Source organism: Heptranchias perlo, chromosome 44, assembly GCF_035084215.1.
Source record: "Heptranchias perlo isolate sHepPer1 chromosome 44, sHepPer1.hap1, whole genome shotgun sequence".
Classification (NCBI taxonomy): Eukaryota; Metazoa; Chordata; class Chondrichthyes; order Hexanchiformes; family Hexanchidae; genus Heptranchias; species Heptranchias perlo.
Genome location: NC_090368.1, coordinates 7,447,583 through 7,473,316, shown reverse-complemented (window position 1 = coordinate 7,473,316; position 25,734 = coordinate 7,447,583). Strand labels below are relative to the sequence as shown.

The following is a 25,734-nucleotide window of genomic DNA, read 5'->3' as shown; positions in this document are numbered from 1 at the left end:
CCCGCATATTTCCCCCCTCTCCCCCCCCGCATATTTCCCCCCTCTCCCCCCGCATATTTCCCCCCCTCTCCCCCCCCCGCATATTTCCCCCCTCTCCCCCCCCGCATATTTCCCCCCTCTCCCCCCCCCCCGCATATTTCCCCCCTCTCCCCCCCCCCCGCATATTTCCCCCTCTCCCCCCCCTGTATATTTTACCCCTATCCCCCCCACATATTTCCCCCCGCTCCCCCCCCCCCCGCATATTTCTCCCTTCCGCATATTTCTCCCTTCCCCCCGCATATTTTCCCCTCCCTTCTCCCCCCCGCATATTTCCCCCCCTTCTCCCCCCGCATATTTCCCCCTCCCTTCCCCCCCGATTATTTCCCCCCGATTATTTCCCCCGATTATTCCCCCCCGCGTATCCCCCCCCGCGTATCCCCCCCCCGCGTATCCCCCCGCGTATCCCCCCCCCGCGTATCCCCCCCCCGCATATCCCCCCCCCCGCATATCCCCCCCCCCGCATATCCCCCCCCCGCATATCCCCCCCCCGCATATCCCCCCCCCCGCATATCCCCCCCCGCATATCCCCCCCCCCCCCCGCATATTCCCCCCCCCCCCGCATATTCCTCCCCCCCCCGCATATTCCTCCCCCCCCCGCATATTCCCCCCCCCCCCCCGCATATCCCCCCCCCCCCCGCATATTCCCCCCCCCCCCCCCGCATATTCCCCCCCCCCCCGCATATTCCCCCCCCCCCCCCGCATATTCCCCCCCCCCCCGCATATTCCCCCCCCCCCCCCGCATATTCCTCCCCCCCCGCATATCCCCCCCGCCCGCATATTCCCCCCCCCCGCATTTCCCCCCCCCGCATAATCCCCCCCCATAATCCCCCCCCGCATATTCCCCCCCCCGCATATTCCCGCCTCCCCGCATATCCCCCCCAATCCCCCCCCCCCCCCCCGCATATCCCCCCCCCCGCATATTCCCCCCCCCCGCATAATCCCCCCCGCATATCCACTCCCCCGCATATTCCCCCCCCCCCCCCCCGCATATTCCCCCCCCCCCTTCCCTCCCCCCAACATAAGGTGAGTGTTGGACGGTGCAAAGTTCGCCCACCTGTGCCATGTCAAAGTTCTGCCTTTGAGTGGGTTGCGTCAGGAAGGAGGTTTTTTGTTGAGCTCTGGAAATGACGATCTAAATTTGTATCGAACCTCCCCGTGTCCACACCCCAAAGGGCTTCACACCTCGTTATTTTTGAAACATTGCCACTGTTGTAATAAAGACAGACTTGCATTTCTTTCGCTCCTTTCATGACCTCAGGACATCCCGAAGTGCCTTACAGCCAATGAAATAATTTTGAAGTGTAATCACTGTTATAATGTAGGCAACACAGCAGTTAATTTACGCACAGCAAGATCCCACAAACAGCAATGAGTAAATGACCAGATCATATGTTTCTAGCTCAAAAGCAAAATACTGCAGATGCTGGAAATCTGAAATAAAAACAGAAAATGCTGGAGAAGCTCAGCAAGTCTGTGGAGAAAGAAACAGGTAACATTTCAGTTCAAAGACCTTTCGTCAGAACTGGAAGGAGGAAAGAACAAAAGGGAAGGTCTGTGATAGGGTAGAGGGCACAAGTGATTAAATGACAAAAGGAATGATGGCGCAAGGCAAGGAAGGAGGTAAACAAAAGATTGATTAGGAGTGATAAATGGCGGCAGAATCATTACCAGCACTAGCTGACCGAGAAAATGGGAGCAGCGGTTCTGATCTGAAGTTATCGAAATCATTGTTGAGTCCGGAAGGTTGTAAAGAGCCTAAACGAATGATGAGGTGCTGTTCCTCGAACTTATGTTGAGCTTCATTGGAACAGTGTAAGAGGCCGAGTACAGAGGGGTCAGAGCAGGAGTGGGAAGGGGAATTAAGATGGCAAGGAGACCGCATTGTGTGCAGCGAATACTAAATTGAAAGATGTACATTGTTTCACCTGGAAGAAGTGTTCGGGGCCCTGGACGGTGGGAAGGGAGGAGGTGAAGGGGCAGGTGTTGCATCTCCTGCGCTCGCACGGGGAAAGTGCTGTGGGGAGGAGAGCAGCTGTTGGGGGTGATGAAAGAGTGGACCAGGGTGTCGCGGAGGGAGTGGTCCCTTCGGAATGCTGAGAGTGGAGGGGAAGATGTGTTTGGTAGTGGGATCGCGCTGGCAGAAATGGCGGAGGATGATACGTTGAATGTGGAGGCTGGTGGGGTGGAAGGTGAGGACAAGGAGGACCCTATCATGGTTCTGGGAGGGAAGGGAAGGGTGAGGGCAGAAGTGCGGGAAATAGGACGGACACGGTCGAGGGCCCTGTCACCTACAGTGGTGGGGAATCCTCGGTTGAGGAAAAAGGAAGACATGTCGGAAGCACTGGGGCGGAAGATGGCATCGTTAGAACAGATGCAACAGAGAAACTGGGAGAAGGGAATGGAATCCCTATAGGAAGTGGGGTGGGAGGAAGTGTAATCAAGGTGGCTGTGGGAGTCGGGCTTATAATAGATATTGGTTGACAGCCTATCCCCAGAAATGGAGATAGAGAAGTCGAGGAAGGGAAGAGTCGGAGATGGACCATGTGAAGGCGAGGGAAGGGTGGGAATTGGAAGCTAAGTTGATGACATTTTCCTGTTCAGGATGAGAGCAGGAAACGTCACTGATACAGTCCTCAACATACCGGAGAAAGAGGTGAGGGAGGAGACCTGAGTAGGACCGGAATAAGAAATGTCCCACAAAAAGGCAGGCATAGCTGGGACCCATACCCATTCAGGAAAAGTGAGTGGAGTTGAAGGAGAAGTTGTTCAGTGTAAGAACAAGTTCATCCAGGCAGAGGAGGGTGGTGGTGGATGAGCACTGGTTGGGCCTCCGTTCAAGGAAGAAGCGGAGGGCCTGCAGGCCATCCTGGTGGGGGATGGAGGTGTAGAGGGACTGGACGTCCTGGTGAAAAGGAGACGGTTAGGGCAGGGGAACTAGAAACTGTTAGTGACGGAGGCAATCTGTTTCTAGTGATGTTGGTGGAGTGATAAATATTACTTAGGTACACAAGTAGGTCATTCAGCCCCATGAACATGTTCTGTCACTATCAGATCATGGCTGATCCCTGCCTCAACCCCATTTACCCGCCTTTGCTCCATATCCCTCGATACCCTGACATATCATAAAATCTATCAATCTCAGTCCCAAAAATTTCAATTGCCCCAGAAAGAGTGTTCCAGATTGCCACTACCCAATGTGTGGAAAAGTGCTTCCTGATTTCATTCCTAAATGGCCTGGCTCTCGTTTTACAACTGTGCTCCCTTGTTCACATAACATTAAAGCTGTTATTACCTATATGCTAATAAGCCTAGATCTGCTTAAAAGAAAAACAACCTCACTCAGTATCATGTGCAACATGCTCTTGATTCACCACCTGAAATTGCTCCCACCATTGCTGACGTCTTCCTATCCACCAGTGCTCCACCCTGGTGCTGTGCAGCTCAAAATACTCTCTCCAGACACATCCCAAGAGTAAAATCGATCATTTTTTTTAACAATGGGTGTTTTTCACAGTTCAAGTGGCCACAATATAAATATTTCGTGCACCCTCCTGCTGTGCTTTACTGAAATCTCAGTGACAATGTGGCTGAGTTTGCGGTGGTTACGTTGAAGGTGTCAATGCTGCAGTGAAGATGGAAGGAATGGCAGGGAACACTAGCTGCTGTCAGTCTGCACTCTGAGTTGGCAGTAAGATCGGCAAACACCACGGTGTATTATTAGGGGTGCGTGTGAGTGATGCAGCGGGCACTTTAAAATCCCACTCGCCCTGCTTGTGATGCTATCTGAATCCCTCGATTTAGGTAGCTATTTGCAGGGATATTCTGACTGGTGATCTCAAAGCCTGCAGTGATTACGTTAAGATTAGTTAAATCTGCGTGTGAGTCACGTACCTGTGTCAGGGCAGCACTCTGGGAATTTTCACCTATGCTGAAAGCATCTACTAGGACCAAAACGATTGAATCACCCTGAAATTCTATATATCATTTAAGAAGCAAGATGGTGTAGTTCTGAAATGTCCCAAGTTATGTCACCTTGGTCTGCATGGGTGCATATCATCAAAGCTCAATGGTACCCACTGATGCAGCCTTGTTCCCATTAATTCCCATATATCTCAGGTTGCTGATATGAACAGGTCGTGGTGTTCTGGGCTAGGATTTATCCACTGCTGAGGCTATAACTATAGCCTTTTCTACACATCCAGGCCCATAAAATTCATCGCAGTACAAACCAGCAAATAAGAAATATAAGCCAAATGGGATTTGTTGCCTAGACCAAGAGGGCTCGGGACCACACCATACCTCAGAGCTTCAGGTTGGATACCACTTGTAGCAGACAAAAGCTCTGATTTTGCATTGGTTATAAACTGCTCGGGCTGTAAAGTTTGACTTTTATGATGCCACCTGATCCCTTCGATTAGATTCCAGTCTGTAACCCACTCCCGGGTATCTGTTATTCTATATATAAACCCCCCGAACCCCTCTATTAGATTCCAGCCTGTAACCCACTCCCGGGTATCTGTTATTCTATATATAAACCCCCCGAACCCCTCTATTAGATTCCAGCCTGTAACCCACTCCCGGGTATCTGTTATTCTATATATAAACCCCCCGAACCCCTCGATTAGATTCCAGTCTGTAACTCACTCCCGGGTATCTGTTATTCTATATATAAACCCCCCGAACCCCTCGATTAGATTCCAGCCTGTAACCCACTCCCGGGTATCTGTTATTCTATATATAAACCCCCCGAACCCCTCGATTAGATTCCAGCCTGTAACTCACTCCCGGGTATCTGTTATTCTATATATAAACCCCCCCGAACCCCTCGATTAGATTCCAGCCTGTAACTCACTCCCGGGTATCTGTTATTCTATATATAAACCCCCTGAACCCCTCGATTAGATTCCAGCCTGTAACTCACTCCCGGGTATCTGTTATTCTATATATAAACCCCCTGAACCCCTCGATTAGATTCCAGCCTGTAACTCACTCCCGGGTATCTGTTATTCTATATACAAACCCCCCGAACCCCTCGATTAGATTCCAGCCTGTAACTCACTCCCGGGTATCTGTTATTCTATATATAAACCCCCCGAACCCCTCGATTAGATTCCAGCCTGTAACTCACTCCCGGGTATCTGTTATTCTATATATAAACCCCCCGAACCCCTCGATTAGATTCCAGCCTGTAACCCACTCCCGGGTATCTGTTATTTATATACAAACCCCCCGAACCCCTCGATTAGATTCCAGCCTGTAACCCACTCCCGGGTATCTGTTATTCTATATACAAACCCCCCGAACCCCTCGATTAGATTCCAGCCTGTAACTCACTCCCGGGTATCTGTTATTCTATATATAAACCCCCCGAACCCCTCGATTAGATTCCAGCCTGTAACTCACTCCCGGGTATCTGTTATTCTATATACAAACCCCCCGAACCCCTCGATTAGATTCCAGCCTGTAACTCACTCCCGGGTATCTGTTATTCTATATATAAACCCCCCGAACCCCTCGATTAGATTCCAGCCTGTAACTCACTCCCGGGTATCTGTTATTCTATATATAAACCCCCCGAACCCCTCGATTAGATTCCAGCCTGTAACTCACTCCCGGGTATCTGTTATTCTATATATAAACCCCCCGAACCCCTCGATTAGATTCCAGCCTGTAACTCACTCCCGGGTATCTGTTATTCTATATATAAACCCCCCCGAACCCCTCGATTAGATTCCAGTCTGTAACCCACTCCTGGGTATCTGTTATTCTATATATAAACCCCCTGAACCCCTCGATTAGATTCCAGCCTGTAATTTGCTCCAGAGTATGTTGTTCTATATATGTAGAATATGCTCTTATTGGAATTATCAGATAGTTTGAATTTATAATTAACTGGTACCATCTTTCATTGTAATGTGACTAATTTCGACCACCTTGATGGCCTCGTGAGTAAAGGCGTGGACTGTGCACAGACACCATGCTCCATCCTGGTCTCTGATGAGTTAATTGATCTCTGGTGGGGCAGGAGTTGGGATGCTGAAATCAGCCTCAACAACCCCCTCACCCCCAAATGCTGGGCTTGGAAAAATCAGCCAGAGCTCCCAACCCAGTCACAATCTAGTGATTCCTGCTGGAAAGTGTGTGTTTGTGAATTTTGGGTAAGGACAGGGTCACGATGTGTTGCGACGCCCACTGTAATCGACTAGCCTACCGATGCTCAATGTCTGAGATTGCACGTAAGCAAGCTACAAGCTGGAATATAACCAGGGTGGGGTGGAGAGGGGGTTAGGCTGGTTTATATGTACAGATTAAAATGTATATAATATTGGATTGGGTAAAATTTACCTGGGAGTGAGTTAAAGACTAGAATATGACTGGGGTTCAGATGAATGTATAGAGTAAGATATACCTGGGAATTTCAGGTTCGAATCTAACTGGGGGTTTGGATGATTTCCATGAACGGAGTAAAGCTGCAGTACTGGAAAGCTGTGTGGAAAAAACTGTTGACTTTGCAGCTATAGAGGTTCCATTCTAGTACATGATTTCCTACTATTGAATGTTAGTGCACACTGAGCTTGTACCTGTGATTATCAGGAAAGATTGAACAGGCGAGGGCTCTTTACTCTAGAAAAAGGTAACCTAATAGAAGTCTTTAAGATTACAAAGGGGTTTGATAGGGTAGACGCAGAGGAGATGTTTCCACTTGTGGGAAGTCCAAAACTAGGGGCCATAAATATAAGATAGTCACAAATAAATCTGATAGGGAATTCAGGAGAAACTTCTTTACCCAGAAAGTGGTGAGAATGTGGAACTTGTTACCACAAGTAGTAGTTGAGGCATATAGCAAAGATGCATTTAAGGGGAAGCTAGATAAGTACATGAGGGAGAAAGGAGTAGAAGGATATGCTGAAAGGTTTAAGTGAGGAAGGGTGAGAGGAGGCTCGTGTGGAGCATAAACACCGCCATGGACCAGTTGGGCTGAATGGCCTGTTTCTGTGCTGTACATTCGATGTAACACTGAACTAAAGAGCTGGTTGGGGTACCAATCAAGCTGGCCGCTTTGTCCTGGATGGTGTCAAGCTTCTTGAGTGTTGTTGTAGCTGCACTCATCCAGGCAAGTGGAGAGTATTCCATCACACTCCTGACTTGTGCCTTGTAGATGGTGGAAAGGCTTTGGGGAGTCAGGAGGTGAGTCACTCGCTGCAGAATACCCAGCCTCTGACCTGCTCTTGTAGCCACAGTATTTATGTGGCCGGTCCAGTTAAGTTTCTGGTCAATGGTGACCCCCAGGATGTTGATGGTGGGGGATTCGGCGATGGTAATGCCGTTGAATGTCAAGGGGAGGTGGTTAGACTCTCTCTTGTTGGAGATGGTCATTGCCTGTTACTTGTCTGGTGCGAATGTTACTTGCCACTTATCAGCCCAAGCCTGGATGTTGTCCAGGTCTTGCTGCATGCGGGCTCGGACTGCTTCATTTTCTGAGGGGTTGAGAATGGAACTGAACACTGTGCAATCATCAGCGAACATCCCCATTTCTGACCTTATGATGGAGGGAAGGTCATTGATGAAGCAGTTGAGGATGGTTGGGCCTAGGACACTGCCCTGAAGAACTCCTGCAGCAGTGTCCTGGGGCTGAGATGACTGGCCTCCAACAAGTTGAGAAGGCTGTTTTTTTTTTAAAAAAGCATTTGGGATCCTTAGTTTTATAAATAGAGGCATGGTGTACAAAAAGCAAGGATGTTTTACTAAACCTTTATAAATCACTGGTTAGGCCTCAGCTGGAGTATTGTGTCCAATTCTGGGCACCGCACTTTAGGAAGGATGTCAAGGCCTTGGAGAAGGTGCAGAGGAGATTTACTAGAATGGTACCAGGGATGAGGGACTTCAGTTACGTGGAGAGACTGGAGATGGTGGAGTTGTTCTCCTTCGAGCAGAGAAGGTTAACGGCTGTGGATGCTGAGTCATTGAGTATATTCAAGGCTGAGATGAATAGACTTTTGGACTCTTGGGGAATCGGGATATGGGGATTGGCTGGGAAAGTGGACTTGAGGTAGAAGATCAGCCATGATCTGATTGAATGGCGGAGCAGGCATGAGGGGCCGTATGGCCTACTCCTGCTCCTATTTCTTAGGTTCTTAATAGAGGTGTTCAAATGTCATTCACCTGAGGAAGGAGGAAGCCTCCGAAAGCATGTGGATTTTAAAATAAAATTGTTGGACTATAACTTGGTGTTGTAAAATTGTTTACAATTGTCAACCCCAGTCCATCACCGGCATCTCCACATCATGAAAGGGCGGTGGAAGCAGATTCAATAATAACTTTCAAAAGAGAATTGGATAAATACTTGAAGGGGTAAAATTTGCAGGGCTATGGGCAAAGGTTGGTTGGCACAGGCATGATGGGCTTAATGGCCTCCTGTGCTGTATCATTCTATGATAACCTGGTAATAAGTGTTACCTATAGCTGAAATCTCATGCTGGGATGCATATAAAATGATGAATACATTGGAAATGCTGCAGAGATATCCAAATATTTATTTCCTATTGCACAACAGTGCTTTAGCAAAGCTCGCCTGTTTCCTGTTGCGTGTTGTGATGTTGATATCGAAGTAGCAGATTGTACACATAGGGGAAGGGGTCAGCAATATCAGTGAGTAGATTCAACTAATTTTACAATACAGGAGGATGCCATTCAGCCTCTTGGGTCTGTGCACGCTCTCGCTCTCTTTGCAAGAGCTCTCCCCTCAGTCCCATTCCCCTGCCCTTTCCCCATTTGGTCCATCACCCCTGTGCCCTCTCTCTGAAAGAGCCCTGTCCTTTCCATTCGGCCCATTGCACCTGTGCCTGCTGTCTGAAAGAGCTCTCCCCTCAGTCCCATTCCCCTGTCCTTTCCCCATTCATCCCATCCCCCCAGTGCCCGCTCTCTGAAAGAGCTCTCTCGTTTATCCCATTCCTCTGTCTTTCCTCCATCTCTTTTTAAATTTTTCACTTGAGTTTTTATCCACTTGTTTTAAAAACGTTAATGGATTCTGCCTCCGTCACCGATCCCATGTCCTAACAACTTTCTGCATAAAAAAAGTCTCCTAACCCTTCCCTTCCTTGGTGCTGATTTTAAATTTATTCCTTCTAGTTACCAATTCACCGTCTAGTGGAACTAATTTATCCCGATTCATCAAAATCCTTCATAATTTTGAACATCTCTATCAGGTCTTCTCTTTACCATTTTTGCTCTAATGAAAAGAGTCCCAGTATGTCTCATCTGTCCTCAATATTGCCCTGGCATTTTAGCAAATCTCTGCCCCCTCTCCACAGCCTTGATATCCTTCCTGAAGTCGTGTGCCCCAAAACAAGACACGGTAGGCTTATTAGAAAGCTGTATGGCCTCTCATTGTACTGTTGTTTAATCAGTTCTAATGCTGTCTCAACCCCTTTAAACTGAGTTTCAGCCCTGTAGTATGATCTCAGCCATAACAATTTATTCTTCGTTCAGTCGGCTGTGCTATAGCCCTGCACAAATGCTGCCTGAATATGCTAGACTTGTGATATCCAATCAGTAGGGCTCCGAATGTTTTTATTTTGCTGTATTCTGACCCATTAGTATTTTGCCATTCAGTTTGCTGGATTTAACTCCCAAGTGGTAACCGTTGAACCCTCAGCATCAGCAGTTTGGTGCGGATGTGTCCTCTGACCAACCAGAAAACCGAAGATGAATGCTGTGAGCAATTGGTCAACAGAGAAGGACCTGCAGACAGCAGCTGTCTGAGACCAGCCAGGCATGCTGCATGAGATACGCTGACATGAGAGGTCTCAGCAGGGGCTCAATGGGTAGCGTACTCCCCCTCTGAATCAAAAGGTCGTGGGTTCGAGCCCCACTCCAGAGACTTGAGCCCATATCCATCATTAAAGGAACTAACAGTGTGTGGTACTGAGGGAGTGCTGCACTGTCGGAGATGTTGTCTTTCGATGAGACTTCAAACTGAGGCCCCATCTGCCCCTCTCAGGTGGATGTAAAAGATCCCACGGCCACTATTTCGAAGAAGAGCAGGGGGAGTTCTCCCCGGTGTCCTGGGGCCAATATTTATCCCTCAACCAACATTAAAACAGATTATCTGGTCATTATCACATTGCTGTTTGTGGGATCTTGCTGTGTGCAAATTGGCCGCTGTGTTTCCTACATTGCAACAGTGACTACACTTCAAGAAGTACTTCATTGGCTGTAAAGTGTTTTGGAACATCCTGCAGTCTATAAATGCAAGTCTGTCTTTCTTTGAGAGGGGGTTACAACAGACCCCTGTCTCATTCCCTTGGATTCATGTCTCTGGCTGAACATCCTTTAGGACAGGGTATGGGGCCAAGTGGCCTGGGGTGGGGGGGGGCGGAATCCTGAATAAAATGACGTTCCCATTGATCTCAGAGTACGTTGTACATTACACTTGTGGGTGTTTTCCAAGGTTGGGGGGGTATCTTTCTCCAACCAAAAATAATAGCAAGTCCATAGTGCTGGTGACAGCTGCCTCACTACAGCAACAGCTTGCATTTCTAAACCCTAGAAAATCTCCCACGGTGCTTCACGTAGAGGTGTCGGAGAATTAAGAGAGATGATCAAATGCTGAAACTGATACCACACGCTGTCAGTTCCTTTAATGATGTAGAAACTGTAAATCTCACGCTGGTGATATAGAATTAATATATTGCACACCATTGATGGCTCCTTCCTTAATATAGGATGTGTTTATTGCACATTGGTGGTTCTCTTTCTCTTATAGAAAGTTCATAAAATGCTATATATAACAGTCCTCTAAACCCACGTGTGACTTTCAAAGACATTGTTATGCAATGTCCATTTAATGACCAACTGTCTTGCAGTATGCGCTGTAGCAGAATTGTGCTTCGACTATCTTGTAGAAATTTGTTTGCAGCAGTAAGAGTTAAACCAGGCTGGCTTTGATACCTTAGAGTACTAGTAGTGCTTTGTGGCCCACATGGAGGTGGGGGGAGGGAAGGTGAAGCTGAATATAGCAGGAGAATTAAGTTGTTGGGCACAATTGTGTTGAAGGACAGAAGCAGTGAACTGTGGAAGAGGTGGGAGCAGTATCAACAGTTCAGAGGCTGCAGAGCCCTACCCAACAGGATAATTTCTACACTTTTTACTCACCTATACACACCTTAAACCCTAAAGCTGAGTCATCCTATTGCTTCTTACACACAGTATGCCTGAACTTGGATGTTGCTAGACGTACAGCCAATTATTCCCACTACAGTTTCTTGTTGGGACACAGTTCCACCAGGGCCAGCAGCTCTCCATTGCCACACCCAGCTTGCCGCTTTTCACGCATTGTGTAATGGTTTCTCTGCTCCAGCTGCGGGCTTCTGCCTGAGTTAAGCAGACCTAAGTGGCAAAGAGCGGAGGTCAGTGGACAGCAAACAGTCCGTGCCTTGATCAAGGTCATCTCGCCTATAAAAGCTGGAGTCTGCTGATTGGTGATGTTGGGAAATGTCTCTGAGGTACTGTGCTGGTTACAGCTGCAGCTTGAACTCCTGCTCGCTGTGTCGCAAAGTCTAGAAGAGTGCAGAATTTCAGAAAGATTTTGAGGCTGTTACTCAGTAAAATGGTGGGCCTGCCGCCTCACCCGAATGGGGCCTGGAAGTGGCACTGTGGGATTTGACTTTTTGTCTTCCTCTCTCCTCCTTCATGCCCCCTCCAGTTTTCTCCTCTCCCACAGGCGCTAACCAGTGCTGGAGTGCGGCTCTATACAGGCACTGACTGCCCTCTAGTACCTCACCCAAGTGGCCAGTCTACCTGGAGAGCAAGTAGGGGCGGCATTGCAGCTGGCTTTGACTTTATCCTCAACCGACGTAGACAGGCATGCAAGTAGGGCGTAGTTGGGAGTGAATGGGACTGGGATCAGTGGTTCAAAAAGAATGTTACCCCTCTCCATCCCTTCATCAAGGGAGTTTTCGCTAGCTGCCCTCCTCATCTGGGGAACTTGGCTGGTCCGTTGCACTCTGTGCAGGTCCATAATTGGTCTCGTAGGAGAATGCTGAGCGTTGAGACCCCCTCTACCCCAGTAAACACTGATTGAAGAGATGCACGGATGATGTCGGGAAGCACATCTTCACACAAAGGCTAGTGCAAATCTGGAACTCTTTCTCCACCCCACCCCCCCCACCCCCCCAAAAAAAAAGCTGTGGAGGCTGGGGTTAAATTGAAAATTTCAAGACTGACATTGATAGATTTTTGTTGGACGAGGGTATTAAGAGTTATGGAACTAAGGCAGGTAAATGGAGTTAAGATACAGATCAGCCATGATCTAATTGAATGGCAGAACAGGCGCGAGGGGCTGAATGGCCTCCTCCTATTCCTACATTTCTTTCAAAGGGTTACTTTTCTTCATGCAACTGCTTTCATCTCAATCACTTCCTACTGAGCATAAAGCTTTGCTGTCTTCCACTTGACTGGATCATAATTTTCCAAAAAGCACTAAATTATTTTGTGAATCTTTATGTTCTCCCGGGGATCCTGTTCTAACACACGATTCAAAAATTGTGTTTTTTAAATACAACTTGCAGTCCATGGATTTAAATTCCGGAGTGTGCTGAATTCTGTGTCCTGATATTGGTGCCTCTCCTGTACTCGGGTGTACTCTTCCACGGAGCGTCATGAGTGAACTTGAGCTGTCCGAGCTCCTGGTAATAATTAGCTAAACTTGTTAAATTCGCTGGAGCGGTTTATGTGAACACAGAGGGGACTACGTAATGTTCACAGCTAACCTGAGGACAGGGAAGGAGAAGTTTGAACTTTTCAGCGTGATGTTTGTGTAATAGATGCTGCTGAAATACGCTCAGGGGTAAAGGCACTGTCCAATGTGGCTCTGAGTTCAGATATCTTACCTGGGACAGCGATTAAGGGTGTCACAAGTGCACTGGAGAAGGGGGAAACCAACTCGGCTTCTACCTCCTGTTGCTTTCCAGTAACTTCTGATGTGAAGTGTGTGTGGCCAGGGTCAGGCTCAGCTTTCATGCCTGCCAACACCGTCAGAGCTCACACACGAAGAATGGCCCCTCGAGCACAGCACTAGAGGACTTCAGACGCCCAGTGTTACCCTCGAGCAAGTTGGCATCTTTTTGTCAAGCTTTCCTCTACCCTGTCAGTGCATTTCAATCGGAGGTCATTGGATAGTGGTCACGAGTGGAGACTGTTTTCCCCCCTTCACCAATCCTTCCTAACGAAGGGGTCCACAGGCCGGTTGTTGCATTATTAACCACCACCGTGGCCTAGTATCAGCCAGTCCAGCCAAGGCTGAAAGTCAAATCGGGTCTTTGCGGCGCAAAAACTTGCTGATCCGTTGCGGGGAGCTGCCACCTTTGTAACCTCCGTGTGCTTTTTATTTACCCCCTTTAGTTTAAAGATGAAATCTCCAAACGGTTCAAAGCCAAGCAGGAGCAGCTGGTGCTCATTTTTGCCGGGAAGATACTGAAGGATGGCGATACGCTCAGCCAGCACGGCATTAAGGACGGCCTCACCGTGCATCTGGTAATAAAGACGGCTCAGAGGTAAGAACTTTCAGGACTCTGGACGAGATCCCAAAAATCGCGCGGGTTCCCCACTACGTGATTACACGGAGACAGCAATACGATTGTGCTGTTTGTGTCATTATTGGTTTATGTATGTAGCTAATCAGATGCCCTCATAGTTACCCACTGTCAGTCAACGAGTACAAGGTTATTTATATACAAGGTGCCAATGGAGTTCAGGCACTCAAGGAATTTGCTCCATAGAGCCCCCTAGTGACAGTTGAAGCAGCAAAATTGAATGGGAAATGTTGACATAGCAATGGCAACTGTCACAAAAACGTAAACAAAAATGGTGACAAAATGAAGTAATATTTTTGAACAGGAAGTGTGTGCCCTATGAGTTTTATTAATGTATAGATTTTGTCTCATTTTCCCTCTTTTTCTTTGCCCCCCTCCTAAAAGAAAGTGTAGAACTCTGCTTTGTGTGATGTGGAGTGAGAGTGTGCAGCTTGCTCCCAGCAATCTGCAACAAGGACATGTGTCCCCCAAACCTTCTGTTCTCCACCCCTGCCATCTATTGCTATCCTCTTCTCTGCCCACCACCCAAATCTCCAAATCCCATCAGTGGGGAAATGTTTGATCTCCTCAGAGTCGGGCAGATTTTAAGCACTTGGGGTGTGAGGGTGCCTACACACCCCTGTTTTTTGTCCCGCAGCAGCCCCCGGCAGTTCCAGTGGGAGCCGCATCAGTTAGCCAGACCTCCTGAAAGAGGCTGCTCATTGACTCATTTGGCTGTGTTGAAGGACTGTGTGTGTGCAGCACTCTAGTGTCCTGTGACTCACAGGGTATTGTTGCACATAATGAGGTCATTGTCCAACTCAAAAGCCTGAGAGTGAAACCTGCAGAGAACTGCAGATAACAATGAAAAGCAAAACTAAACTGCAAATGTAGGAAATCTGAACAGAACATGCTAGCAATGGACTGCCCTCTACAAAGTCCCATCAAACATTCCCAGAGCAGGTACAGCACGGGTTAGATACAGAGTGAAGCTCCCTCTACACTGTCCCATCAAACACTCCCAGGGCAGGTACAGCACGGGTTAGATACAGAGTAAAGCTCCCTCTACACTGACCCATCAAACACTCCCAGGGCAGGTACAGCACGGGTTAGATACAGAGTAAAGCTCCCTCTACACTGTCCCATCAAACACTCCCAGGGCAGGTACAGCACGGGTTAGATACAGAGTAAAGCTCCCTCTACACTGTCCCATCAAACACTCCCAGGGCAGGTACAGCACGGGTTAGATACTGAGTAAAGCTCCCTCTACACTGTCCCGTCAAACACTCCCAGGGCAGGTACAGCACGGGTTAGATACTGAGTAAAGCTCCCTCTACACTGTCCCGTCAAACACTCCCAGGGCAGGTACAGTACGGGTTAGATACTGAGTAAAGCTCCCTCTACACTGTCCCATGAAACACTCCCAGGGCAGGTACAGCACGGGTTAGATACTGAGTAAAGCTCCCTCTACACTGTCCCGTCAAACACTCCCAGGGCAGGTACAGCACGGGTTAGATACTGAGTAACACTCTGGTCTGTCCCAACATTGTTTGTGCTGCAGCTCCCCTTAGAGCTCTCCCTAGTTCCCAAGTGTGCCAATTTTCCATTTCCCAAAATACACTATCCCATGGCCTCTGAGTGAAATTGCCAATTTAGTGTCTAATTTGGGATGGTTTTGTGCTGTGAACCCATTCCCAACTGGAACTGGAAACTTTCTTTCATCCTATCTCCTCCTCTCCCCTGACCCCATGTTTTTGAATGCAGAAATCGCAACCCATATTCCTTATAGTGGATGAAACCCAGGTAGAAGGGGTGGGGGTTTCCACTGTGCTAAGGAAAATGGAAATAAACGACTGGTAATTTGAGATCTTGTAGTTATTCTGTGCATGGCTCCCCTTTTTGTTAGCTGTTCCGCTTATGTGCATGTGAGATGTACGATGATTTTAACCCTTCTTGGAGCCCTTTCCCTGAAAACAAGTTACTTCATGTTTATTTTGAATGTTTGTTTTGCTCCTCGTGTCTCCCCCTGGACTGTTTTAATTGGTATTTACCCTTGCAGTAATTCCTCAGAGTTTCTGAATCCTCACAGCGAATGGGACCCACATTCAAGTGATGCTTAAACGATGCAGACCTCAAACCTGCAGAAAATGTTACCAAAACTAAATTTCCCTTATTAAATGGCTGTACTCGTGACTCTCCTGAGGTGTTACTTACGATGGGTCAGAGGACATGTTTTATCCAAACAGGCACCTTATACCGTGTATGGCGTCATGTATTAATTTTGCGTGTAAGTTGCTGCGTGTGACTTGACCAATTAAGAAGTATTTTTCCAGTTGTTAACCGTGGCTCAGAAGCAGCTCTCGCACCTCCGAGTCAAAAGGTCGTTGATTCGAGCCCCATTCCAGAGACTTGAGCCCCGTAATCCAGGCGACACTCCCCGTGCCAGTACTGAAGGAGTGCTGCACTGTCGGAGGTGCCGTCTTTTGGATGAGACGTTAAACCGCGGCCGTAAAAGATCACATGGTAACTATTTCAAAGAAGAGCAGGGGAGTTCTCCCTGATGCCCTGGTCAATATTTATCCCTCAACCAACATCACTAAAACAGGTCTAGTCATTATCACATTGCTGTTTGGGGTCTTGCTGTACGCAAATTGGCTGCCGCATTTCCTACATTACAACAGCGACTACACTTCAAAAAAGTACTTTACCAGCTATAAAGTGCTTTGGGACACCCTGTGGTTGTGAAGGACACTAGAAATGAAAGTTTTTTTTCTTTCTATTGGGAGAATTCTCTGTTGATTGGAAATGGGTTAGCTTTCTTTAAATATGTATTTTTTTTTATTAAACTGACACAGAAGTTTGCGTATGTGACACCAGACATGTGCGAGGCATATGCGAACTTTTATAGTCAGACGTGTTCTTCCCCATCAAAAGTTGGAGATAATACCGTCTGAGGCATCCCCTTCAAAATCAAATGAAAAGAACGTGAAAACTTGTTTCTCTGAGCTTCTCTGTAGTATGTGTTACTTTCAGTGTGAAGTGCGTGGTGCTGAGAAAATGCCAGCTCTGCTCTGCTCTGAAGCAAAGCTCCTCAGCGCCAGCCCAACATTGGAGATAGTTTCAGTTAGGGGGCCAGGCGCAGCATCAAATTTTATGTATGGTTTGGAGGGGTCTTTAAATAGTGTTATGGTGTTGTCACTGGGGCTAACAGGGGAAATAACTGAGGCCAATCGACTTTGATACTGTGCAAAAGAAGAAATTGCATTTCTATCACGTCTTTCATGACCTCAGGATGTCCCAAAGTGCTTTCCAGCCAATAAGGTACTTTTGAAGTGTAGTCACTGTTGTAATGTAGGAAACACAGCAACCAATTTGCACAGAGCAAGATCCCACAAACAGCAATGTGATAAATGACCAGATCATCTGTTTTCAGTGGTGTTGGTTGAGGGATGAATATCGGCCCCAGGAGACCGGGGAGAACTCCCCCCTGCTCTTCCACTAGTGGCCGTGGGATCTTTTACATCCATCTGAGAGGAGCAGACGGGGCCTCGGTTTAACGTCTCATCCGAAAGATGGCACCCGTATCTCATTGCATCAAACTGTCCTACCACTGCAACCTTTACTAGCAGACCTTTAGCCGCCAATATTATACCGCTTTGTTGGATAGCACAAAATGTTCTCCAAGTTCTGGGGGATGGAACGTGTGCGGCTGGATGTTTTTCTACAATGTAAGTGGACGTAGTGTGACAATCTCGCACGGTCGCCTTACGCTTCAATGAAAACGGTCCACAACTGTGCTGAGTGGAGAATGCATTTTTTGAAAGGAACATAGGAACAGAATTAGGCCATTCAGCCCCTCGTGCCTGTTCCGCCATTTAATGAGATCATGGCTGGTCTGTGACCTAACTCCATAAACCCGCCTTAGCCCCATATCCCTTAATACCTTTGGTTAACAAAAATCTATCAATCTCAGATTTTAAATCCAACAATTGAGCTAGCATCAACTGCCGTTTGCGGAAGAGAGTTCCAAACTTCTACCACCCTTTGCGTGTAGAAGTGTTTCTTAACTTCACTCCTGAAAGTCCTGGCTCTAATTTTTAGGCTATGTCCCCTAGTCCTAGACTCCCCAACCAGCAGAAATAGTTTCTCTCTATCCACTCTATCGGTTCCCTATAATATCTTGAAAACTTCCATCAAATCACCCCTTAATCTTCTAAATTCCAGGAAATACAATGCTAGTTTGTGTAATCTCTCCTCGTAATTTAACCCTTGGAATCCAGGTATCATTCTAGTAAATATATCACCCGTAAGGTTTGGCCCAGAACTGAACACAGTACTCCAGGTGTGGTCTAACCAGGGCTTTGTATAGCTGTAGCATAACTTCTGCCCCCTTGTATTCTAGTCCTCCAGATATAAAGGCCAGCATTCCATTAGCCTTTTTGATTATTTTCTGTACCTGGCCATGACATTTTAATGATCTGTGTACATGGACCCCTAAGTCTCTTTGGACCTCCACAGTTTCACCATTTAGAAAGTACTCTGATCTATCCTTTTTAGCTCCAAAATGGATGACCTTGTTGAAATCTATTTGCCACAGTTTTGTCTATTCACGTAATCTGTTAATATCTCTGTAATTTTATGCTTCCATCTACACTGCTTACAATGTTGCCTATCTTTATGTCATCGGCAAATTTGAATATATGGCTCTCTATCCCGTCATCTAAATCGTTAGTAAATACAGTGAATAGTTGAGGCCCCAACACAGATCCCTGTGGGACACCACTGGTCACATCCTGCCAATTTGAGTACCTGCCCATTATCCCTACTCTCTGTCTCCTGCTGCTCAGCCAATTTCCTAACCAGGTCATAATTTGCCCTGAATTCATGAGCCATGACTTTAGCTAACAGTCTCTTATGAGGGACTTTATCGAATGCCTTCTGCAAGTCCATATAAACAACATCCTATCCACTACTTCAGTTACCGCTTCAAAAAATTCAATCAGGTTCGTCAGGCTTTACAAATCCATGCTGGCACTCTGATCAGCTGATCAAGGTGTTCGGCCACACTATCCTTAATTATAGATTCTAGTAATTTCCCGACAACAGATGTTAGGTTTAACTGGTCTATAATTCCCTGGTTTCCCCCTCTCACCTTTCTTAAATAATGGAGTGTCATGTGCAATTTTCCAATCTAAAGGAACGGTTCCTGAATTGAGAGAACTTTGGAAGATTGTAGTTAGGACATCTGCAGTGTTCTCACCTATTTCCTTTAAAATCCTGGGATGGAAACCATCTGGTCCTGGGGATTTGTCACACTCCAATGCCATTATTTTCTTCATTACTGTTAATTTTTCTTGCGTTAATTATGGTGAGTCCCTGTCCCTGATTCAAAATTAGTTTCCTTGGGGTGTCCAGCATGCTACCCTCTTCCTCTGCTGTAAATGCTGACGTAAAGTAGTTATTTAATATGTCCGCCATTTCCTTATTTTCATTTACAATATCACCATTATCAGTTTTTAAGGGGCCCACATTGCTCTTGACCACCCTCTTTTCCCTGATATAATTTTTAAAAATGTTTCTGTTGATTTTGACATCCCTTGCAAGTTTCTTTTCATACTCCCTTTTTGTAGCTCTTACTCTCTGTGTTTTGTCACCCTTTGTATCTCTCCCAGTTGCCAGGATCTGTGCTATTTTTTGCAGTTTTGTTCTCGCCCAGTGTGAAGCTCTAATCACAGCATGTCCCTTTCAAGTGATGTAGCGGAGCTGGTGGTCTGTCGTATTCAAAGATGATGACCCTTGTTGAAAAGAGGATCCATCTCATGACTGTTGAGGCTGATGTGGGAGAGGCAAGCTCTTTCACAGACCCAAAGAGCCTGCTTGTGGTTGACCAGCTGCAGTGTGCGTTCCACTGCTGCTCGCACCAGCTGATACTGTTGGCTAGCTTGTGCGATCAGCTGCCAGGTTTTCCCTGCTGCTGCCATTGATGTTACGTCCATTGGAATTGTGCTCCAGTGTGGCTGGCATTTCTTTCCCTGCCCACCTTGCTTTCGCTTCTCGTCCAGTTATGGTATTCTGGAGTCCTCCACACTGACATGTCCTGACCAGTGCGGCTGTGCCTTCATTTGCACAAAGCTGCTGGTTTTGGGATGCTCGCGGATTCCGCAGTTGATCTTGTCTCATTTACGTGGTATGATTTACAGAGCCGCAGGTTACACTGGATGATCAGCTGCGCGACACCAAGTATTTGAATAGTCTAGACAAGTTGCAAATAGTAGCAGTAGCAGGTACCTGGAATGATCCCGGGTTCCCGTTCCCTCTTCTCTCTCCCACTGCGCATTTTCCATAGTTCTGGTTCGCTAAGTATCACTGGATTCCTGCCAGATTTTTCGTGTGTGTGTGTGTCTGACTTGATGTATAGACCTGCAGTATAGCTTTCAGCTGGAATCCAGCAAGTAGTTGAAGGCAGGGTGGGTGATTGTGTTAGAATTTGAGTTGTGTTCATACCATTCACAAGGATATTAGAGACTGGCCTTCAATTTGACAATTTTACAGACACAGGCTTTTCATCTCTGGGACCTGGGTTTAAGTCCAGTCCATGAAAGCCTCTCCTGACTCTAAGGGTTCTACATCAAATGAATTTGGGGAACAGATTTAATCCAGTTTCTATTGGGCATGGAATCACTGAATTTCCAGATTTGCTCGCACAGGTGAAAAGGATGGCAGGGGTACAAAATGGAAATGCTACCCTAGTACGATAGGAGTTACCGTTTTACGGGTGAGGCTACGGCAGAGTAAAGCTCCCTCTACAGCAGTGTAGAGGGAGCTTTACTCTGTATCTAACCCGTGCTGTACCTGCCCTGGGAGTGTTTGATGGGACAGTGTAGAGGGAGCTTTACTCTGTATCTAACCTGTGCTGTACATGCCCTGGCAGAGTGATGTATCTGGGTACCTGAGATGGTGAAGTGTTCATTTATCAGAGATGGAACACAAAAAGGAATAGAACTTTTGGTACCCCAGGTTTTCATAAATTATTTTTCTGTCCTTGCTGCCATGTTTGTCTCACTATGAGGCTGGGTGATGGTTCTGCTGCCTTGTTTTGTCTCAGTGTGAGGTTGGGTGTTGGTTCTGCTGCCTGACCTCTAACGCTGCTTGTAATCTAGCCCTAGGGATGTAAGGGGAGGGCCTGGATTGATCGCCGTCGCTCGTTGTGTGTGGGAATGGGTTCGGCCCCTGCCTTGAATTGCAGCCTCCCCTTTGCGCTGTGGCTGCCTGCTCTGGAGAGGAGAGGGAAGCTCCTCGCTATCCATGCCATGCTGACCTTGTCGTTTTCACTTTGCTTCGCCAGGCTTCAGGACTCCGCCACACAGCCGTCGACATCCTCCAGCACCCCCAGCGCTGAGGAGACCAACACAAGGCCCGAACCCACCACAGGCACAGGCACCAGCAGAAGCACTGGGGCCAACACGGCACCTCCAACAGGAACACCCACTCCCTCTCCGTCTGTATTATGTAAGATTTGTGCGTGTAGCTCTGCCGGTTTAACGCTGCTCATGAAAGTACATGCGGTCGTGGGAACGGGGGGAGATTTCTTTTCTCTGAGATCTGAATCCTTGTGACCTACCCCCTTTTCAATAAGGCGTGCTGGTCCTTGCACACACTGCCCCTGCCACCACCAGGTGCTGCCTCACCACAGGGGAGCAAATGGAAGTCACGGAGGGGGCCAAGAGGTTTGGGAGCACGCAGCGAGCCCTAGATAGTCTAAAGGATAATGTCTGCACCCCCCCCAACACCTCAATGTTTCTGATGTTTGCTTATGGTTTACAAAACTTGATGGTTCGAAGCTGTTTTGAAATAAGGCAGGCAGCTGTTATCATTCCAATTCTGTGGCTGCGTGTGCGTGCGTACCTGCAGTCCCCACCACTTACAGCGGGTGTGTTGGCACAGCGCGATTTGCCCACTGTACGCCTTGGGCCGTTTAAAGGTTTAGCGCTATTACGATCGAACAAAACTGTAGCAAATCACTAAACAAGACTAAGTTAGTGTAACTATTAATTTAAATACATCTGTTAAGAAATGTAACATTAAAATATTCTACGTTAAAAATTCTATAACTGAAGAGAAACTGACGCCACAGCAGGCTGTGGTGGTGGCCAGGAGTCGCAGGTTCCTCGGCCCAGAGACGCTAGTGGGTCCAGAAGAGTTGTCTAGAATCGGGACAAATTTGTGAACCCTCACTTTGAGATCGCAAATGTCCTCAGTCATCCAGGAGTCTTACTCACACGGCAAACCACAGGCAGGTGCAGAAGCAGAGAGGGTGTTGGGATTTTCCAATCACCGGCAGATCGCATTTCCCCCTGCCATCCATGTTGCAGTAAACCATAACAGGAATTCTTTCCGTAGCTTTTGTTTTTGGTCAAGCAGAGCTTCACTTTTGAAGGTGAGTGCGCCATATCCACCACACCTACAGAGAACACTCAGTCTCGTCACAATTAAAGATGTCCCGGGACTCGTGACCTTCCAGGAGCCCAGGCAACAGACGTATGCACGGCTGTAGCATCTGAGCTAACCTTTTCCCCGTTTCCACTATGTTGTGGCGAGACTTCCATCTCTGAAGACAGCCCTCTGAGGGGTTAAAATCAGGCCTGCTGAGTGCTTCAGCCCCCACACTGCACTGAAAGCTGCACCTGATTGTAATGCTTCGGCTATTCACAGGTGAAATGTAGCCATCGCCTCGTTTGCACTGATCAATCAGACGAGTGAGGCACTTCTCTGCTGGTTTCAGAGTGCGACTGGGAGAGATGCCCTCATCAGTGGTCCCCTTCCAGCCCAGAAGTGCCTCACTCGTCTGATTGATCAGTGCAAACAAGGCGATGGCTACATTTCACCTGTGAATAGCCGAAGCATTACAATCAGGTGCAGCTTTCAGTGCAGTGTGGGGGCTGTTTCCGCGGCTAGCCTGGCACACTACCCCGCCACCTCAATATCTCAAACTCCCCCTCCCCATCACCACCAGGAGCAATGTCAAATTATAAATCATGTATATGGGGTGACCTGATAGAGGTCTTGAAGATCATGAAAGGGTTTGATAGGGTAGACGTAGAGGAGATGTTTCCACTTGTTGGGAGACCAGGGCTAGGGGGCCATAAATATAAGATAGTCACTAATAAATCCAATCGGGAATTCAGGAGAAACTTCCTTACCCAGAGAGTGGTGAGAATGTGGAACTCCCTACCACATGGAGTAGCTGAGGTGAATAACAGATGGATTTAAGGGAAGCTCGATAAACACATGAGGGAGAAAGGAATCAAGATTATGCTGATCGAGTGAGATGAAGTAGGGAGGGAGGAGGTTTGTGTGGAGCAGAAACACCAGCATGGACCAGTTGGGCCCAATGGCCTATTTGTGTGCTGTAAAATCCTATCTAATCACCGCTGTCTCCGTGTGTTTTTTGTTTGCAGCTGGATTCGGTGGCATTCCTGGACTGGGGAGCCTGGGCATGGGCTCGGCAAACTTCATGGAACTGCAGCAGCAGATGCAGCGACAGCTGATGTCGAACCCGGATATGCTGGCCCAGATCATGGAGAATCCCTTCGTGCAAAACATGATGTCCAACCCTGACCTCATGAGGCAGATGATAATGGCGAACCCTCAGATGCAGCAGCTGATGGAGAGGAACCCAGAGATCAGCCACATGTTAAACAACCCCGAGTTAATGAGACAGGTGAAGAGCTTCTTCAGACGACTTGCTGAATCCCGTTAACACGGGTTTACATTTGATTGCGTGAGTGGTGTTCGACCGCTGGCACTCAACAGGATAAATGGCCCAAATTGGCACTGGGCCAAAGGCCCCATGAAAAGTAGTTCAGGCAGCAAAGGAAACCGGGAGAGGGCACGTTTCTATAATTCTAGCCCCTGGCTCCTCCTACCCTCCCGCTGCCTCCCTTCACTTTCCCTCCCGCTGCTTCCCCTCCCCTCCCGCTGCCCCCCTCCGTTCCCCTCCCCTCCCGCTGCCCCCCTCCGTTCCCCTCCCCTCCCGCTGCCCCCCTCCGTTCCCCTCCCCTCCCGCTGCCCCCCTCCGTTCCCCTCCCCTCCCGCTGCCCCCCTCCGTTCCCCTCCCCTCCCGCTGCCCCCCTCCGTTCCCCTCCCCTCCCGCTGCCCCCCTCCGTTCCCCTCCCCTCCCGCTGCCCCCCTCCGTTCCCCTCCCCTCCCGCTGCCCCCCTCCGTTCCCCTCCCCTCCCGCTGCCCCCCTCCGTTCCCCTCCCCTCCCGCTGCCCCCCTCCGTTCCCCTCCCCTCCCGCTGCCCCCCTCCGTTCCCCTCCCCTCCCGCTGCCCCCCTCCGTTCCCCTCCCCTCCCGCTGCCCCCCTCCGTTCCCCTCCCCTCCCGCTGCCCCCCTCCGTTCCCCTCCCCTCCCGCTGCCCCCCTCCGTTCCCCTCCCCTCCCGCTGCCCCCCTCCGTTCCCCTCCCCTCCCGCTGCCCCCCCTCCGTTCCCCTCCCCTCCCGCTGCCCCCCCTCCGTTCCCCTCCCCTCCCGCTGCCCCCCCCTCCGTTCCCCTCCCGCTGCCCCCCCCTCCGTTCCCCTCCCGCTGCCCCCCCCCTCCGTTCCCCTCCCGCTGCCCCCCCCTCCGTTCCCCTCCCGCTGCCCCCCCCTCCGTTCCCCTCCCGCTGCCCCCCCCTCCGTTCCCCTCCCGCTGCCCCCCCCTCCGTTCCCCTCCCGCTGCCCCCCCCTCCGTTCCCCTCCCGCTGCCCCCCCCTCCGTTCCCCTCCCGCTGCCCCCCCCTCCGTTCCCCTCCCGCTGCCCCCCCCTCCGTTCCCCTCCCGCTGCCCCCCCCTCCGTTCCCCTCTCGCTGCCCCCCCCCCCCCCGCTCCGTTCCCCTCCCGCTGCCCCGAAGAATGCACGTTACCCTGGAACGTGCAGCACAGAAGGAGGCCAATCTGCCTACTGAGCTCTGTGCTCATATTCTCACTGACAAGCATGTCAGATGCAGATTGGAAACTGCTGACTGCACAGCTTCCTCGATAGTACGGTATTGCAAACTAGCAAAGCCAAGAGTCACGAGGTAACTTCCTTATTGAAAATACAATGCTGGTAGTTAGAGTCCCTCTGACTGAATTGACTGAAGGTAACTGCTTTGCGAAGGCATTATAGTGGCCCTTCAATTATGTTTCTTTACATTCAGGTTCATATCTTTCTAGGAAGATGCTCTGCTTAAAAAAAAAGTTAATTTCCTGAATTGTTCATCCCAGTGGCCTGGGCCGGGGAGGGGTGAATATCAGTCGAGGTTCCTCATCGGTATCCTGTGACACACCCCCCACCGTAAATTTCCCACTGGGGTGTTGGGTGAGGACAGAAATTCGCTTCGCTCTGATTAATCCACACTTGTCGACAGTGGCCGCTTGGGTCAGGTACTGGGGTGGGGCTGGGGGTCGGAAGATGGGGGTGGAACAGATGGCACCATAGGCAAGAGTTGGTGCTTTGAGACGACGAGGGGTCGGTTTTGAGTCTGAATTTCGGTGGAACCTTGTGACAGCCGCCCCTCACTTTTCAAGTTGATGTACAGTACTCGAGCTTTCTTATTCCTAAAACCTAGTTGGTGCGTGTGTGTTCGGTGTGTCTGGTTTAAATCAGTAACACTCCGGGTGTGTGTCTCTGTACCTCCCTGTAGACGATGGAACTGGCCCGGAACCCCGCCATGATGCAGGAAATGATGAGGAATCAGGACCGGGCGCTCAGCAACCTCGAGAGCATTCCCGGCGGCTACAACGCTCTGCGACGCATGTACACTGACATCCAGGAACCCATGTTCAGCGCGGCCAGAGAACAGGTACCTGGACACAGCCAGCAATCGTACAGGAGGGCTGGGGCAGTCCCTGTGTGACACGGGATACGGGTCCGTCCATGTGTAACACGGGATACGGGTCTGTCCATGTGTAACACGGGATACGGGTCTGTCCATGTGTAACACGGGATACGGGTCTGTCCATGTGTAACACGGGATACGGGTCTGTCCATGTGTAACACGGGATACGGGTCTGTCCCTGTGTAACACGGGATACGGGTCTGTCCCTGTGTAACACGGGATACGGGTCTGTCCCTGTGTAACACGGGATACGGGTCTGTCCATGT

General features: G+C 49.0%; 1 protein-coding gene across 3 annotated transcripts in view; it reads left to right on the top strand.

Annotated features, from left to right (window-relative positions):
- Positions 1-25,734, top strand: part of ubqln4 (ubiquilin 4) — a 58,215-nt gene that overhangs the window by 16,670 nt on the left and 15,811 nt on the right. For all 3 annotated transcript variants that reach the window (XM_067976079.1, XM_067976078.1, XM_067976080.1), the window contains 4 exons: positions 13,441-13,592; positions 20,956-21,119; positions 23,069-23,331; positions 25,274-25,432. In XM_067976079.1, the coding sequence (XP_067832180.1) occupies positions 13,441-13,592; positions 20,956-21,119; positions 23,069-23,331; positions 25,274-25,432 (738 nt within the window). The remainder of the gene's footprint in view (positions 1-13,440; positions 13,593-20,955; positions 21,120-23,068; positions 23,332-25,273; positions 25,433-25,734) is intronic.